Below are 16,431 nucleotides of genomic sequence, written 5' to 3' on the forward strand. Positions count from 1 at the left end.
GCCAAATTTCATCACTCCACTGTTACCGGTCGCCGGGCTACGGGCCGCGCAAGGTACGCTGCAGGACGTCCCCGTACGGACGATTGCCGGGTCGTACGGCGTTTTTAGCCGGTCAAATTTTCCGTGAGGTATAATTAATCTAGTTCTATCTTAGTTATATCTAAGGGAGACACTCAAACATAAAATCCCAAACAACACCCCGGGAAAGGTGTATTAGAATGACTTCACAAGCGAGTGCACGAGTGCATTCCTTTATATACGAAAAACAGCCAATGAGGTAGCCGATTACTGATTATAGGTGATTATGGGTGCTGATTATGGGTGGTAATGGGTGATTATGGATGATTATGTACATAGATATACCCTCAGGGGTGATAAAAGAGAAAGATTATTATAATTATTATAATAAAAAATCATATTCCGCGGAATAGCTAATACAAAAAATAAAAAAAATTAAAAAAAATCATATTCCGCGGAATAGCTATTCCGGCCGGAACACCTATTCCGGTTCCGGCATTCCGGCATTCCGCCGTTCTGCGTTTTGTCTCCACCCAAAGAGATAGAAAATAGAGGAGGTTGCACGATTCTCTTTCTATTATACTATGTTAGTTATGATCATGAATAATTAATGAGGGAAGAAAAAAAGAGGGAAAGTTTTACGGAACCGACTAAATTGAAACAATCGGTGTTTTATTCAAAAAGATATAATCAATGCCGTAAAAAAGTACTTGAAAACGAAAGTAGAACGGGCAGAGAGACAAATATAAAAAATATAAAAAATGGCTGTTGGTTGTTCCTTGACAGCTCGAGTCTTTTGGAAATTTATTCTTAAATATTAGCTCTCTTAAAATATACTGTTCACTTTCTCACGTTCTAAAGAAAGGTTAACTTCAATGAAAGTCTATATAGCTGTCAATAAGGTAAGGTAAGTATAGGGAGAAATCTAGCACCAGTTATCAATTTTAGCTTTTTCTATCAGCTAAAAAATTTATATTTTTCAACAAAAATCATAATATGTTTTGATCATATAATGAACTATCATCAAAAGATAAATATATACTAACAAATGTATTGAGATCATATAATTTTAGATCAGTTTGGAGAGAAAAGAGAGAAGATATACAGATATAAGATGATCAAAAACTTTAAGATTATAAATTCAAATTTTTCATCTCATGTCACAGACTGTCACAAGTGTAAAGGTAAGAGGTATCCTTTCTGTTTATTTACTTTTTCTGCTTAATGAATTTTTGTTCGAAATTCCACAAAAAGTATTTGGAATTTATCCAAAGCTAAAATCAAGCTAAAATCTAAAAAAACAATTTTTTAAATAACAATAATTTAAACAATAGAAAAAACCATCAGAACGACCTGCCCACATAAGTTGAGGTTGGCTGACTAAGACGACCATGATCCAAAATGTAAAATCCAGGATATTCGACAAGCAGCTCCTGCAAGATGAAAAGTGAAAAAGGTCTGATTAAAATAATAAAAGACTGAGAAAATGTCGGTTTTCTATATTGAAAAAAAAAACCACCTCTAAAACATGCAAGGCCAGGAGCACTCGCAGAAACAATGATTGCTTAAAAAATTAACACTGTACTATTTCATACTAAAAAACCTTTGAATGCAAAATCATTACAAACCTGTAGTTTGCATGCAACCTTTCAACAGTTTGAATAGCCAGGTCCTTTTTCCTTTCCTCCTTTGCAAGCCAGGTGTAGGTGCCTCCGTTTTCTCACTTTTCAAAAATGTATCCGTCAGCCACTAAAATAATAAAAAGTTAGAATTTGGTCACAACACACAAGTGAACCTTCATGTCAACATTATCTCTAATAAAACAAGCAACATGCTGAATGGACCTACCTGATGATGAAAGTTAGATAGCAATGCGAAAAGAAAAATGAAAAAAAACAGTCAGAAAATATAGCGTTTAGCGAAAATACACAACACAATAAATTCATCATTGATTGTTGATGGAGGAGAGGGAAGGATTGTAGGGAAAAAATAAATAGGAAGTTCTGGTTGCAAAAATCAGTTTTATTGACAATTGAATCATGCTTAATGGTGAGCATTGTTATCAATAATGTTTTTGTGTGAAAAACATATAAATATCCAATGAAAATCTGCAAAACGGCGATTTCCAGCATTTTCAACCGGAAAAAATTTTTTCTCAAAAGTCGAACTCGGCCATTTTTTGAGCATTGCGAATACGCATCTTTCTGCAAAAAATCAGAAAAAACTAAAATGAAAATTCGAGAAAAAGTCAAAAAAACCGGTTTTTCCGGCTTATTTCCGGCATTTCCGGCCGGAAAAAAATGTTTTTCGAAAATCGGGCTCCGTCACATTTTAGATATTGTCATATTGCGTCAGTGTGTAAAATTTCATAAAAAAATATAAAGTACAGCTCAAGAAATTCAAGAATTACCGTTTTTCCGGCGAAAATCGGCTGTTCCGGCGATTTTTAGAAAGTTCCGGCTTCAAAAATCAATTTTATTGAAAATTTAAACATGCTTGAAGGTGGGCATTGCTATTAATAATATTTTTGAATGAAAAAACAACCAATTATATGGAAAAAGTCCAATGAAAATCCAGAAAAACGGCGATTTCCGTCTTATTTCCGGCATTTTCGGCCGGAAAAAATTTTTTCTCAAAAATCGGACTCGGCCATGTTTTGGGCATTGTTAATACGCATCTTTGAGCAAAAAATCAGAAAAAACTAATGATAAAATCTCGAGAAAATGCCAAAAAACCAGTTTTTCCGGCATATTTCCGGCATTTTCGGCCGGTAAAATTTTTTTTTCCGAAATCGGGCTCCGTCACATTCTGGGCATTGCCATTTTGCATAATTGTGCCAAAAATCAGAAAAAACTAATGAGCCAATCCTGAGAAAAGCTGGTAACAGACGGACGAACGGACGAACAGACGAACGGACGGACATCGGTTAATTTATAGGACCTCTACCCCACCGGGGTAGGTCCAAAAAATGCCTCTTTAAAATCACGAGATGTATTTTATTTCAAGTCACATATTGTATGGAGTAGAATTATCTGGATATAGTAACACCTAACCCTTGAAGGGAACTAGCAGCTAGTGAGAATACCTACAAAAACTAATCCCGTTGAAAAATATAGGATAAAAATTACCTCAAAACATTTGTCTTTTGTTTCTGTGTACTGTCTGAGAGCAGATTTTGCCGGTTTTCTTGTTGCCATATCTTGGTTAGGATACTGTCCATTTAGGCAAACAAAAATTTTGTCGCAGATCCTGACAAACTTTTGTGTACTTCTAGTTTTGGGCTTGCCTATGATACTGAAGAGCATGACTCTAGTACTGAGACGCTAAAATAAAAATGAAGTAACTTTCAAAAGGAATCCAGGACAAATAATGAAATTGAGCTAGAGTCTTTGTCACCATTCAAACCTTCAATATTTGTGTTTCACTGCTGAAAAAGCCACTCAAGAAGTTTTGATGTTGAGCCCAGAAAAATTATTCAAAATTTCTGTACTTATATCAAGCTAGTCATCAAACTAAAATTATCGAGACCAGACTTGTAGCTATAGTCATTTCAATGTCATTGACAACAACTGAATACCTGAATACATATCGTGGGATTTTTATTGTCATAAAAAGGCCATTTTATTTCAGACAAACCTAATTCTCAGACTTTACCTAGCCTGATTAGATAACATATAGGCACTTTTTTTGAGTTAATATGGTAATCATCTAAGTTACCTGAGCTGCAAGTTTAAACGTTCATCATATTTAGTCGATGTGTTCTCTTGTTAATTTGATCATGTATAAAGCCCTGGGATTTTAGTATTCTTGAACTCCCAGAGTTGTACCACATGGTTCCAACTGATTGAGTGTTTGTCCAGCTAAACAGAGCTAAAAGGAAAGGAATTAGACCATATAATTTCAATCATTTTTTTTGAATTTCAACACCTGGTAGTGATAAATATTTCAAACAAATCATCATTGATATCATTTAAGGTATTTCCTCTGGAAATAATAGACAAACCATTGGCTTACAAAATTTTTGGTGCTTCTATTTCCATGAGAGTTTTCAAAATTGTTTTGTCCTCACAAATGAAATATGTAGAGCTTATTTCTATCCAAAGCACATAGATTAATGCTGAAGAAATTACAGTATCTTCCTTATTCTTTGAGTTTATAAAATGAACGGTTTGTAGAAGCTCCATCAGACACCAAACACCTGACTTTCAAACTCAAATATTCTAACACTCAACAGCTCCCAGACAACAGGAAATAACTCATCACTTGAAGCAGATGGCAGTAGGGAAAAAACAAAAACAAAAGTAATCCAGTGTAGTGTACAATGAAAGCTAAAATATGCGAGGCTGATTATCTTGCTTGTTGGCCCTCCTCATCACATTGCCTTTCCAACTTATAATTGATTTCCTCATTTATCTCACCCAATTCAAAAAAAAAACAATCAATAACAAATATAAAGTCTTCAGCATCAATAATTAGACAAAGCCACGGTCTCTTCTTTAATTTCTAAAATTTTCTCCCCATCAACACAATCTGCGAATCCACTGGTATCAATATCTGATGCTGTTGTTATTTTATACACACTGTGTTGATTTATGCCTAGCTTTCTCTATTTTCCTACTTTCAGCTTGGGTGCCTCTGGGTGCCTTTCAATGCTGATTCAAACTTGTACAAACAACTCTACACTTTTCACAGATTTTCTCAGGATGAACATCATTAGTAACATCAACTCCCAAAGCATTGAAAGCATCTTTAAAAGAAGCTGTCTCTTTAAGTTTTCTACAGTCTTACTTTTTATGATGAATCGGCTTATCATATCACGCACCGGCCGCATAATAATCTAGACTACTTAACTAAGGCAGCTGTTTGTTTGCGACGAAATTCAAATTATTCCTCCATCTCTTCCTTCAGTATTACCAAGAAGCAAACTTTTCGAAATTAACCGCCAACTTTTAGCTGATCACGTAAACAAAGTGAAAGAACACAAGAACTGGAAGAACTACCTAGTCGATGGTTGAATACATGAAATTTAAAAATGGGCTGAACTCAAAGAGCCAGACCACAGTGAAAAGAGCCAGACCACACTAGAAACTTCAGATATACATACCTCAAGGCATCCTCTACCAAGGAAAATTGTTCACTATTTGAAAAAAATTGTCCATCTTTTCGATTTCGAGTGATTTCCATCAGTAGGTGCTGTTAGCTACTCAACAAGACATGCCATCTTTCTTCTTTGATAATTGCACTGTATCCTTGATCAAAACGTAAACAAACCATTTGATTGGTTGAAATAAATCTACCAGAAAGCATTTGAGATGTTTTAATCAATGTAGTACTTGCTTTAGAGGCTGTTTTAGTCATAACTCGAATAGACATAACAAAAATAACAGCAGAAAAATCACCGCTTCGACCCGCCATGTTTGCTTCCTTCTCGATTGGCGGCATAACACAGCTCGCTTCAAAGGCGATTTTTCTTTGTTGCAAAACAAAGGAAATTGAATAGAAATCGAATTAGCAATGTAACAGCTTCTGTGTTTAGGTAAACAAACCCAAACCATTTGCAGTTTAGTGAAACAGTTTCAGTTTTTTGGTTTTGAACATTAAAAGGTATGCAACCTTATTTTAATGTCCTGATTTTCAACCATTGTGACGCTGTTCTTTGGAATTCTGCTGCCACGAATGCATAGGACAGTTGACCTTGCCAATGCAAAAGAAATCTTTGTTCTCAGAAAATTTAAAGTCATTGACATGAGTTCATCCCTTTTTTCTGATAAGAGAGCAGCTAGGGCTTTAATGAAAATTTGGGCCTCTCTGCCTGCACCTCCATTTGTCGAGAAAATGAGTGGTGTGAAGGAGCCTCCATCTACTTGGATTATCCTCTGGTTGTATTGTCTCTTTTTCTCCTTTTCATTCATTTCAAAAGCACAAGTAGGACTCACCCTAGAGTACCGTTGGGCGTAGGCATTGAATACCCTAACATCAAAAAATGCCCGCTGGCCTCTAGTCCAGAATCCCCTTGCGCTTATGTCAGCTCTAGCACCATCCTCCTTGATTACACCTTGACCAAGACATTCTCCGGTGATGGGTTCCAGTTGCGGTTCAATGGTGACATCCTTGGTGACTTCATTTAGTGTCATGGCCAAAGTGTCTCTGATCTCATTATGGCGCTGGTATATGAAGCCACCTTTGGGGCAAGACAAAGCATGTTCAACAGAAAACTTTGTACCACATGCGCAAATGCTTGGTAGGTGCTTGAGCTGCCAGCGATATCTGATAGCAATTGAATCGAAAAATTCCCTTTTTGTGAGGTCAAAATGTTCACTTTTAAGAGGTTTGGCTGTAAGCCAGTTAGATGCCCCTTTGAGTTGTGCTAAATCATTGGCTTTTCTCTCGTCGATCGTTAGGTCATTCCGGATCTCAACCAGGGAATTCTTGTGTCTCTCCTCCTTTTCTTTCAAGATGGTATACTTTCCTTTGTTGTCATTTCCTCTAAACTCTTTTCGTTGGGTCATTATGTTCTCGGTCAGTTCCTTGGATACTTTCTTTGAATTTTCAAATTCATAATCAGCAATTTCGGAAAGGATTGGTATACCCAGACCCCCATATCGTACTGGCAGGGCAAGAAGTCTGCGTTCAACTTGGCTACAATGATGACCCTCTGTAAGGGCAGGAATCAAATAATTGTCTATGGCATGGTCTAAAGGTGTCAAATACTGCTGAATGTCCTCAAGTACTCTGAGATGAAAAGTAAATTTATGTACAAACCCACCCACAAATGCACTATAAGCACATTGAGGTTGAGACTTTGCAATGTCACTTAGGGTCTTGATCTGGTCAACCCATTTCGATATAAGATCCTTGATGTAGTTTGCTTTGTGGGCTTCATCACCGATAGTACCTCCTAGATATTTTCTACCTGAACAAGTGATCTTGACTTCTGTTTCAGAAAAAATTTGCTTGGCTTCTTTCATTTTACCACCGTCCTTCACAATGAGCCACGATTTGGAGGCTTTCGGATAATACCCAAAGAGTGGGCACAAAGTGAAACAATATGCCGCGAAGCTCACACAAAATGGCGGACGGATGTGCCTGGCAGTAAGGAATTTGGCTGCTGTGAGAAGGGTTCTTCGTTCTTGTAGGGAGGCTCCTGTTGTGGACTGACTTCTTTATTTTGGATAATGGCTTGGTGGCGGGATGATTCCTTTTTATGCTTCGTGCACTATTGTCTTTTTGATTTACTTTTATTGGAGTAAAAGATTAAATTGCAGTGAGGAAACTCTCCCAAGCCAAGGCGCAAGGGCAGGCAGCACGCATGGGGAGGGAGGACGGGGGGAGGCTGGCAGCAGCCTACCTTCTACTGAATGCCGCAGCCCAGCCAGTCAGCCCCAATACCAATACACAATTTTTTTTAAACGCTGTGTTAGAAAGTTCGTTCAGTGTACTATAGTTTCATTCATTGGATCTAATAAATTGGAGAAATGTCTCTAATTAAACGCTAGGACTAAGGGCAGGACAGTCTCCATTGGTATCCTCCCTTCTGTTAATGCATTTTTTAACTTCAGCTATTCAGCTACTTTATTATGGAATGGTTTTTTAGGTGGAATGATTTTGGGGTCTCCAAACCAGACGGTACTAATCAATAAATTTGATTATCGAAGTAATTGAACGACCACTTATCAATTAGCAATCAAATTTCGAGCACCAAAATTTCAACAAAATTGTGAGTTTTCGATCACTTTCTTAACCTTAACTGGTGGGAAAAAGGGCATAATTTGGAGTTGAGTGAGTATTCGATCACAGATAAAATCGATACATAGGTGGTCACTGACCACCTTCGATTACAACCGAACGTTTGATTAGTACCGTCTGGTCCAAACAGAACAGAAGGACTTTTGTTAGGAGACTTTTAGAGGTGTGTGATCAATCTTCTTCTAGTTAATGATTTAACAATAGCCATTTAGCTACATCTAGCCACTATAAAAACAACAATTACACAACAATAACAGTATCCTTTGGTCACGGTTCAAACAGTTTCAAAACCATTGTTTTCTCGTGCAAAAAAAGAAGCACTTCAATGTTAGCATAGCAAAAAAACGGGAACCATGATGAAACCGCCATAGCACCGGGCAATCTAATCTCAATCGAATGCAATTTAATCTCAATGGTAAGCAATCGAATATCAATCGAATCTGGAAATTGCGGTAATATTCAATTGAGATTTGATTGCATTCGACAATCGAATTTCAATCCAATTGCATGCGCTTTGGTTCAACTGGTTCGAACGCGGTTCCGTTTGATTGAGATTGTCTGGATATGGGTTGGTCTGGCGCGATCAGTAATAGGCAAGATACCTCACTGTTTTTTTTATAATCTGATATACCATCAGCAGATCTGGCTGTGAATGAGTCTGTATCCCGGGGGCACTTAGGCCAAATCCATTATTCAACCTCTGTAAATCTCAGTTATGGGTCAAAATTCAGAAAAATTTTAAGCAATTCATAGAATTTTGTATATAATTTCTTTGCTCTGACAGGGTCAACTTTTTGTGAGAAACTTTTAGCCTTTTGTCCATTTTTTGTCAATAATCAGTATATTATCTGACAGGTTCAATTTTTAAATCTCCACCTCCCCCTCAGTTGTTCAGGTCAGTGGCTCCCTTTGGTCAGTATTTGGCCGGTATGATATAAAAATATGTTTTTGAAAATATAAGGTTTGACAAAGTTACGAAAATAAATTCCTGAATTCTATCTGAATCTAAAATCACCCTTTATCATTTCATGACACAAAGTTGGAAACATATTCTAAAGAGCTAGAAATTTAATAATTTAATACACTCATACTTACAAGGTATTTCTATTCTTTAGAATAACAAATATGTGTAAGATTTACAACAGGGGATCTTCAATGTTATGTTATTAACTGTAAATTTCAAGTCATCAGGCCTGTAGAACTACAAATCAATTTTGTTTTGCTTAAAGTTAGGTTCAGTTTCTTTAGTTATATTTTTATTATCACGAATTTTGGCAAACTTGTATGAAAGAGAGATCCACAGTAAGTAAAAAGACTAGGAATCTTTAAATCCAATGTTTAAAATGGTTGTTCCAAGTATCAGTAGGTATAATTTTGACTGAATAAAGAAAGGTCAACGTACATATTCTAAAAGCATTTGAAATTTTTCTCTTAGATCTACGCAATGAAAAGTTAGAAATGTCGCACCAGTCAAACAGTAAAAATGAATATTAATGAATCCCAAGGTATGATGATTGATTATTACAATAAGTCAATAATTAATATGCATTTAAAAAGGCTTCAATCTGTTCTTTTATTAAACTAATATATTATATATAGTTTTTTGTATTACTTTTCTTTCCAAAGTCTAATACACTTTACATACTTTTGACACACTGACAAACAAGATTTTACAGACATGACATATTTGATGGAGTGTCCCAGAAACAATTACCCCCTCTGACCCTCTTTGACTCTTGAGAGAAAATATAATTTTGATAAATTATTGTTGTGAGTTACAAATATGTTAATTTGATCATGTTTGTTGATAATACTTACATTTCGTTGACAAATGACAAATGGTGAAAAATGCGAGAGAAATCACATGTCTCTCTCTCTCTCTCAGGCAGAAGGGATGATTGTTTATGGGACACTCTAGAATTATTTTTTGGTTAACATTATCTTTATTTCTTTTTATTGACAGAACAGCTGACTGAAATGATCAACATATAACCACCAGGGAGTTGCTCAATAGAATAGATTGATTATTACTTTGTTTTTTTCATGATCATTTTCATTTTTACTAGAATGATTAAAAACTCTTATTGTATACTTTTCCTGTTATTCGCATTTTATAATAATTACTTTTAAATACTTCACAAGGACAGGACTGACATTGACTGACAGTTTAAGTTTGATAACAAAGACAACAACCTGTTTGAATGTCTGTTTATTTGTTATTTAGAACCTTCTACGAGTGTTGTTGCTGGTGTTAGTGATGTATCACAGCAAGAAAATGTTCCAGACCCAGGTAAATAAATGTAAAATTGGTGACTTTCAATCAATCTATACAAACAGAAATTCCTTTGAATTAGCATTATTTTTCAATTGTTAACCTTCTTTTTTTATATATTAGGTACACAGGCTACTCAGGCATTGTTGGCTCACACTGCCCTCATCATATCAAAATGTTCTGAAGCGGCAACAATTGAAACAACAATACAAGCTATATTGAAAAAGTCCATGGAAACAAAGGAAAGGAAAGATGAACTACATTTAATGGCAGCAGAAAAAGTGTTACTGTCTCTCTCCTCATATTCACGTTGCACTGAATGTATCTTGTATGCCATGCCATTTGTGTTAGATGTCAACGGGGAAAATAATTTGTATCTGAGGTAAATTTCAAATATTTATAAAAACTATTTTAACTGATTCTGTTTGGAGGTGAGTATCTAGGAGCAAATTTCAGAATAGGTTCCATCGAATAGAAACTTTTTCATCAACATATACCGTGTAGTTTTTGTTTTTCTTTACTTAATCAGGTGCTTCGAAACTGGGACTTTGAAAGGATTTTTCGCAAAACATTGTAAAGACCTATTCTCAGAAATCATTTCAACGCACAATATCACAAAAGTGCATATCATGAGGATATACAATGATTGGGATGTTCTTGCTTTCAATCATCATAGATCTGAATCGAGCAAAGGTAAGGCAGAAGACTTAGTTTAGCACAAACATACTAAAACCTGGTTAGTTCATATATTTAAAAAGGTTGATTCAACAGTCAGGGAGGCTAGGATTGACTTGAACGAAATATTTATTTCGGAACCCCTGTATATTTTACTTTAGGACATGGACCAGACAAAAATGCCAAAATGTTTGAGAAGTTGGTGAATTCAAACAAAGGATCAATTCGGCATTCTTTTGATCGTGCGTACCAATCTCTGAAAAATACGTTTCAAGGCTTTTCTCCAGGCTATGTTGTCTTTTGTGAGCGAATGGCTCGACACACCAAAAAACGAAAAAGGAAGATTGATGAGTCCGGTGAGCTTGACAATATCAATGAAAATCATCAGTAAGTCCATTAAATTGAATATTTCATCGATTCAAAATTTGACGGTAAATTGATTAATACTGTGTCATAATATCGCTCGTTTTTCGATCTTTTTAAAGCTACAAAGAAAATCTAAAAAGAAAGCTTTGTCCTATTTCCAGTTTGTTTCAGCTGTTTTATTGTATAAAAACAGGTATAAAAGTCTACGATTTAACTTTTGTCTTTTACTTCAGATATTTCAAACTGGATGGTCTTGGTAATATAAATCAATGGTCCGCAGCAATCACTGATTATAGGCTGAACCGTCCATTTAAACCTTACTGTGAGCTCCAAGATTTGGTACAGAAATTTGGGGATTTGGATGAGTTAAGCTTAAAAGATCAATTTGAAATCCTGTCTTCTTGTCCCAACCTACACAAATGGGTAGTACGACCAGATTCTGGAGGTGTCAAACTGTACCAGTACTTCGTTCCAAATGGTCGATCTCCAAGAAATTTGATACTGGGAGAAATGGAAAACGAAAACGTCGAAGACGGCTTAATCAATATCAAAAGCATTGTTACAATGGTATTGGCTGAGAAGTACAAACTTCTTCAACCATTGTCTTTCAAAAAAACAAACAAAAAAGTATGTTTTCTTTCGCGACAAGTTTCTTTTTAAAAAATAATCCTCACCTCGAATTGTATTAAATATATTAAAATAAATTTTTATAAAGGACTCAAAGTTCGCAATATGACGGCGACATCACCATTCATCCCCGCGGTCGAGGCAATAGATTCAACTTTAGCCTGCCAGCTATCACGGTCTCTCATGGCAGAATTACTAACACGTACTTCCGTGGTTTACTCCCATGGTGGTAATGTTTTGGAAAAAGGCTCGTAAATGTCCGTTATTTATAGAAAAGGGGTATACTATACAAGTATATAATGTAATATTAATACTACGTTTACAATTTACAGGCATCCTATCAACGAAAAAGGGTCAACAGGGAGACTATTCTGGACCAATTAGGAGCAACAGAGGAATCTTTCGAGCTGCCCATGACGATCAAATGTTCCCTTTATCAAGAGTTCAAAAGGAATCTTTATAACGACGGTATCATTTTGTGGCGTGAACATAATGCCAAATGCCAAGTGGTAGTTATGAATAACTATGATTCTGATACTGGTTCTTTTGAGGTAAAAGTTTTACCTACTGGTCTAGTTCGTGTCATTCCTAAATTTTTGTTTATTATTCTAAAGAGAAAAATCAGGTAAGAATATCTCCTTAAACATTGATTTATACAATTCCATTTTCAGTTTAATGATTTTGTTGCCGTTACGCGTACTGTCCGTCCTGGTGGAATCATCAATTTCGAATGTACTTGCGGAACCCATGCAGCCTTAGCTTCGGCAGTGAATTTTAGCGACTGGGATGGTATTAAGTGTTGTCATGCTCGCGTCTTTGCTGATATCATTGAGGAGGTAATGAACTATATGATGAAATTTCAATTTTGATTGGATTATTTTAGTTTGTTTTCTCGCGCAATCTGATCATGATCACTTCTAGTGGAAGGTAATATATCGTATTGAATAACATAATATTTGACTAAATAGTCAGTGTCATTTCTTCATAGTTTTCGATTGATTATGTCCAACAAAACGAACACGGGTATGGTGCCCCTCAACTGATGCCTAATTCTAACACCGAAAGTGTTGCATCAGTAAAGATCAGCAATGGATTAAAATCTGTGATCCAAGACGTAATTCCTTTGCACAGTGTTATGGACATTGAGAAATTCTCCGTTAGATCGCCAGTCGGACATCAGTTTATCCACGTATACACAGATAATCGTTCCAAACGTGTATACGTAAAGTGTATGTCTGGTTTGTGCTCGTTGGCGAACAGCAAGAAGATCAAGCTCAGGACCATGGAAGAAGTTGACAAGTTGTGCCCACATCTGTTAGTGTTTAAGAGTTACATCGATGAGAATTGGGATAAACACCGCCTTCTTCGTCTTCTCCGGACGCAACTAGATACTGATACTGATACTGATGACGAACAACAGTTAGATGACGTAACTGATCCTGATTTTGATGCTGCTCTTGCTGTTCTTCACCTTGACGACACTCCTGGCGATGTAACAGATAATTCAGAAAATAAAGTAAGATTAAGTTTCATATTCATTATTCAAAATTTTTCGTTTTCTACTTTATGTTTTAAATCTATATTCAGTTTTTTACTCTATCATAAATGCAAAAAAAGTTTTTATTTAAGTTAACTGTTTGAATTTAAAATCTTTTTAAAGGTAATCGACGGATTCGATCCAGAAACACTTACTTGGAAATTTCACTCGAAGTTTGGTCGAATCGTAAATGCTGACCCTTTTGACGAAAACTTGATTACCAGTACAATCAAACGTACAGAATTTTTCTTAATGGCTTTAAACAATCAACCTGTAGAATTCCATCCGAGATGCGACTCAGATCAATGTGCTTGCGAGGTAATCATACTTCAAGAAGAAAAGTAATCATAATAATATGATTCTGCTTCAAAACTAGACTGTTTTTATAACTGAGAGTCTTACTTTATTTTAACTAACTCGTTAATCACACGACAAGACACGCTGACCGAGATGATATAGAGTTATATCCCATGCTTATAAAGTGTACTTATGCTCGATTCTACCATCCCCCTTTCACTCTAGCAAATGGGTTTTCCTATTTCACTAAAGATTCATTTATATTTTGACAGGTTCCTTGGATGAGAAATTCGGAAGGACAGCTTGTGTACGTGCCAGACGGAAAAACAACATTGTACACCAGAGATCGTACTATCGACTGCGATTTATTCAAATTGGTCTGTTCAACTGGGAAATGCTGCCTACGATGGGATGGATTGTTCGAGAATATTTTCCGAATCTCCCAACAAATCTGTATTGTCGAGGAACTGTGCTGGGAGTACATAGACATGGTGTGCACCTCCAAGACTACGTTTGCTAGTTTTCGCCAATGTATAGACAACAATTACAAGCGCCACCGGTCGCCGAAATATTTCATGTCAGCGAAAACATTCTTAAAATTATTTTTTTCATGGTCAAGTCATCAACCACGAGACTTGAACAGGCAGTGCAATTGGTGTGGAGAGTCTCCACAAGTTCTTGCATGTGATGCCACGAAAATCGGTATCTTGTCTCAAAACATCGACATCAACCCAATCGAGGCATGTGAGTCCAGACAAGTCCTTCCAACAGAAACGAGGCGAAACAATAGGTGTTTTCTAGCCTTTTCCCCGAAATCAAAAGACGAATCGGACGAGCAGTACAAAAATAGATTAAGAACAATACGGGACTCGAGAAACTATTTAAAAACCTGGACATCGAATTCAACCGAGGACAAATTAACCCCCCTCGAGCACCTTGATTGCCGTAAGCAGCTGTTGAGTGTTTTACCGCAAAAAGTAAAACCATTCTTTTCGAGGTACATCAACCAACAGATGAGTATTGTTCAACTCAAGGCTGCGAAACGAGTAATGCATTTGTTGAGTTTCGATGCACCTGTGAGAGCCTTTTTACCGAAGCAACTGGTTCCCATTATGGAAACTATGGTAATGGAGAAGCATGCTCGAACTGGTTTGTTGCGGGAGTGTCAAAAGTTCAACATTGCTCTAAGCAATCTTCTCGCTGCCTTCAATGATAGATTCCTCGACTCTGACGTTTTGTCCCTTATCGAATACCTTTTGGAAAGAGTTCGTTCGGTTCCAGAACCCGATATTCCACCCTGTGAAGTCATACCGAACGATCCCTCAAAATCAGGACGCTTTTATTACTTCAGAAAGGATGGAGCACAGATTAGAAAAAACCGTAATTTCGAAATTGGAAAAGGCGACGACGAGCCGACAACGTCAAGCTGCAGCAAAAGATATCCCATCGTTGCTCCACGAGGCACGTCCTTTCTTTTTCTGTGGTTTTGCCCAGCACATGGTTTTTGTTACGGAGGGCATATTGTGAACGGCAGTGAAGGCAGAAAGGATGCGGCCTGCTCCCTATTTCAGTTTTTGGAGACAGCTCCTGAAGGTTTATTCTATGATTTTGCTTGTGGTTTTGAGGAGTACTCACTGAATCGTGAATCGGGCTACTTCTCAAACACAAGATTTTTTCACGATCTATTCCACAGATATGGTCATAATTGTTCGCCTATGTACAGCACCAAATCTTTGATTGGCATGACGTACAACACAAGTATATGCGAACAATTTAATAGTTTCCTGCAATGCGTGAAAGCCTCGTGCAAGCACATGTCGCAGGAACACTTCGTATTTTACGTTAAATTTTTCATAGACATTTGGAACACCAAAAAAGAAACAAGTTTTAAGAACAAATTACGTGTTGCCCTGGCTGGTTCAAAGTAGTTTATTTTGATAGTTTGTAATTGTTTAAACGAATGCTTGAGCTATTCCCTCTATTCTCTCCTTCACTTAAATCTTTGTTTTCTTCTGTGTTGAGGCTTTACAAAAAGGTGCTTATTCCGATATTCAGAAATTCAGTTTTGTAAAGTACTTTCATGTAAAACTTTGGCTGAATCGTGAAGGGAGGGAATGCAGGCTATTTATCAACCGTTGTATTTAATATTTACTTATATACTTACTTATCCGAAGTTCTATTTTGAAATCGTTATTTTAACGCTTAGAGCGTTTTCTGTACAAGGGATATTGCCAACAGTTTCATTCCTATTTCAACTTAAATTTCTTCTTTGTGGAGTATTGTTTATTTTCGCGTCTTGCGTTTCTTTGTCATTCCGTTGCACCCGAGATGTTTGGTTTCGTTCTTATAGTTTATCCTATGCGTCATTTTCTTCTCTGTACATTTATTATTTCGTCATAGACATCAATATATCAAATTAGTTTATTTCGCAGCTCCTAAATTTTCATGATGATATTTTTATCTTATCTATAATTGTCAAAATTAATATTTTGTCTATGTTGTGTCGGGAACATGAAGATCCTTGTAAAGATTACCATTTTCAGGCTAACCGAGTCATTAGGTAAACTGTCGAAGTAATGACAGTTACTCTATATTTTACTCTTTTAGCCTGAACATGTAAATAAAGAAAAATAATTAATTGTCTTTAATTGAAGTGACTTTGTTTAACACTGGTAGACTCGTGTCCAGGGATATTGAGGGTAAATTTGTGATTAAATTTGACTTAGTGATGCGCAAGGCAGTACTGCTACTAGATTATGGATTTTAGGATTTTAATTGGAAAAATATTTCACATATAACACAAGCATGAAAACACGATCGGCTCAAATCCGCTTATATATAATAAACTTAGATGTGATAACATTTGGCCCATAGGGGTATAAACTATTTCGAA

At 36.3% G+C, this 16,431-nt stretch overlaps 1 protein-coding gene and 1 long non-coding RNA gene across 3 annotated transcripts; one reads left to right on the top strand and one right to left on the bottom strand.

Moving 5' to 3' along the window:
- Nucleotides 1–1,080: 1,080 nt before the first annotated feature.
- LOC136801661 (uncharacterized) lies at nt 1,081–5,546 on the bottom strand. Of its 2 annotated transcripts, none has more exons than XR_010845887.1 (5): nt 5,123–5,546; nt 3,736–3,878; nt 3,147–3,341; nt 1,647–1,767; nt 1,081–1,451 (listed from the first exon to the last, which is right to left on the bottom strand). It is a non-coding gene; the product is annotated as an uncharacterized lncRNA (long non-coding RNA). The 2 variants fall into 2 exon arrangements; XR_010845886.1 differs by having other exon boundaries at nt 3,736–3,888.
- A 3,644-nt stretch (nt 5,547–9,190) lies between these two features.
- On the top strand, nt 9,191–15,757 carry LOC136801660 (uncharacterized). Its single transcript, XM_067058305.1, has 11 exons — nt 9,191–9,269; nt 9,989–10,054; nt 10,160–10,418; nt 10,566–10,729; nt 10,873–11,098; nt 11,311–11,704; nt 12,037–12,255; nt 12,376–12,540; nt 12,693–13,220; nt 13,365–13,559; nt 13,811–15,757. Exons 1-11 carry the CDS (start codon nt 9,248–9,250, stop codon nt 15,464–15,466), a joined length of 3,894 nt encoding a protein of 1,297 aa, XP_066914406.1. The 5' UTR covers nt 9,191–9,247; the 3' UTR covers nt 15,467–15,757.
- The last annotated feature ends 674 nt before the right edge of the window (nt 15,758–16,431 follow it).

This window comes from Clytia hemisphaerica, unplaced genomic scaffold (genome assembly GCF_902728285.1).
Source record: "Clytia hemisphaerica strain Z4C2 unplaced genomic scaffold, Clytia hemisphaerica genome assembly, whole genome shotgun sequence".
Taxonomy (NCBI): domain Eukaryota; kingdom Metazoa; phylum Cnidaria; class Hydrozoa; order Leptothecata; family Clytiidae; genus Clytia; species Clytia hemisphaerica.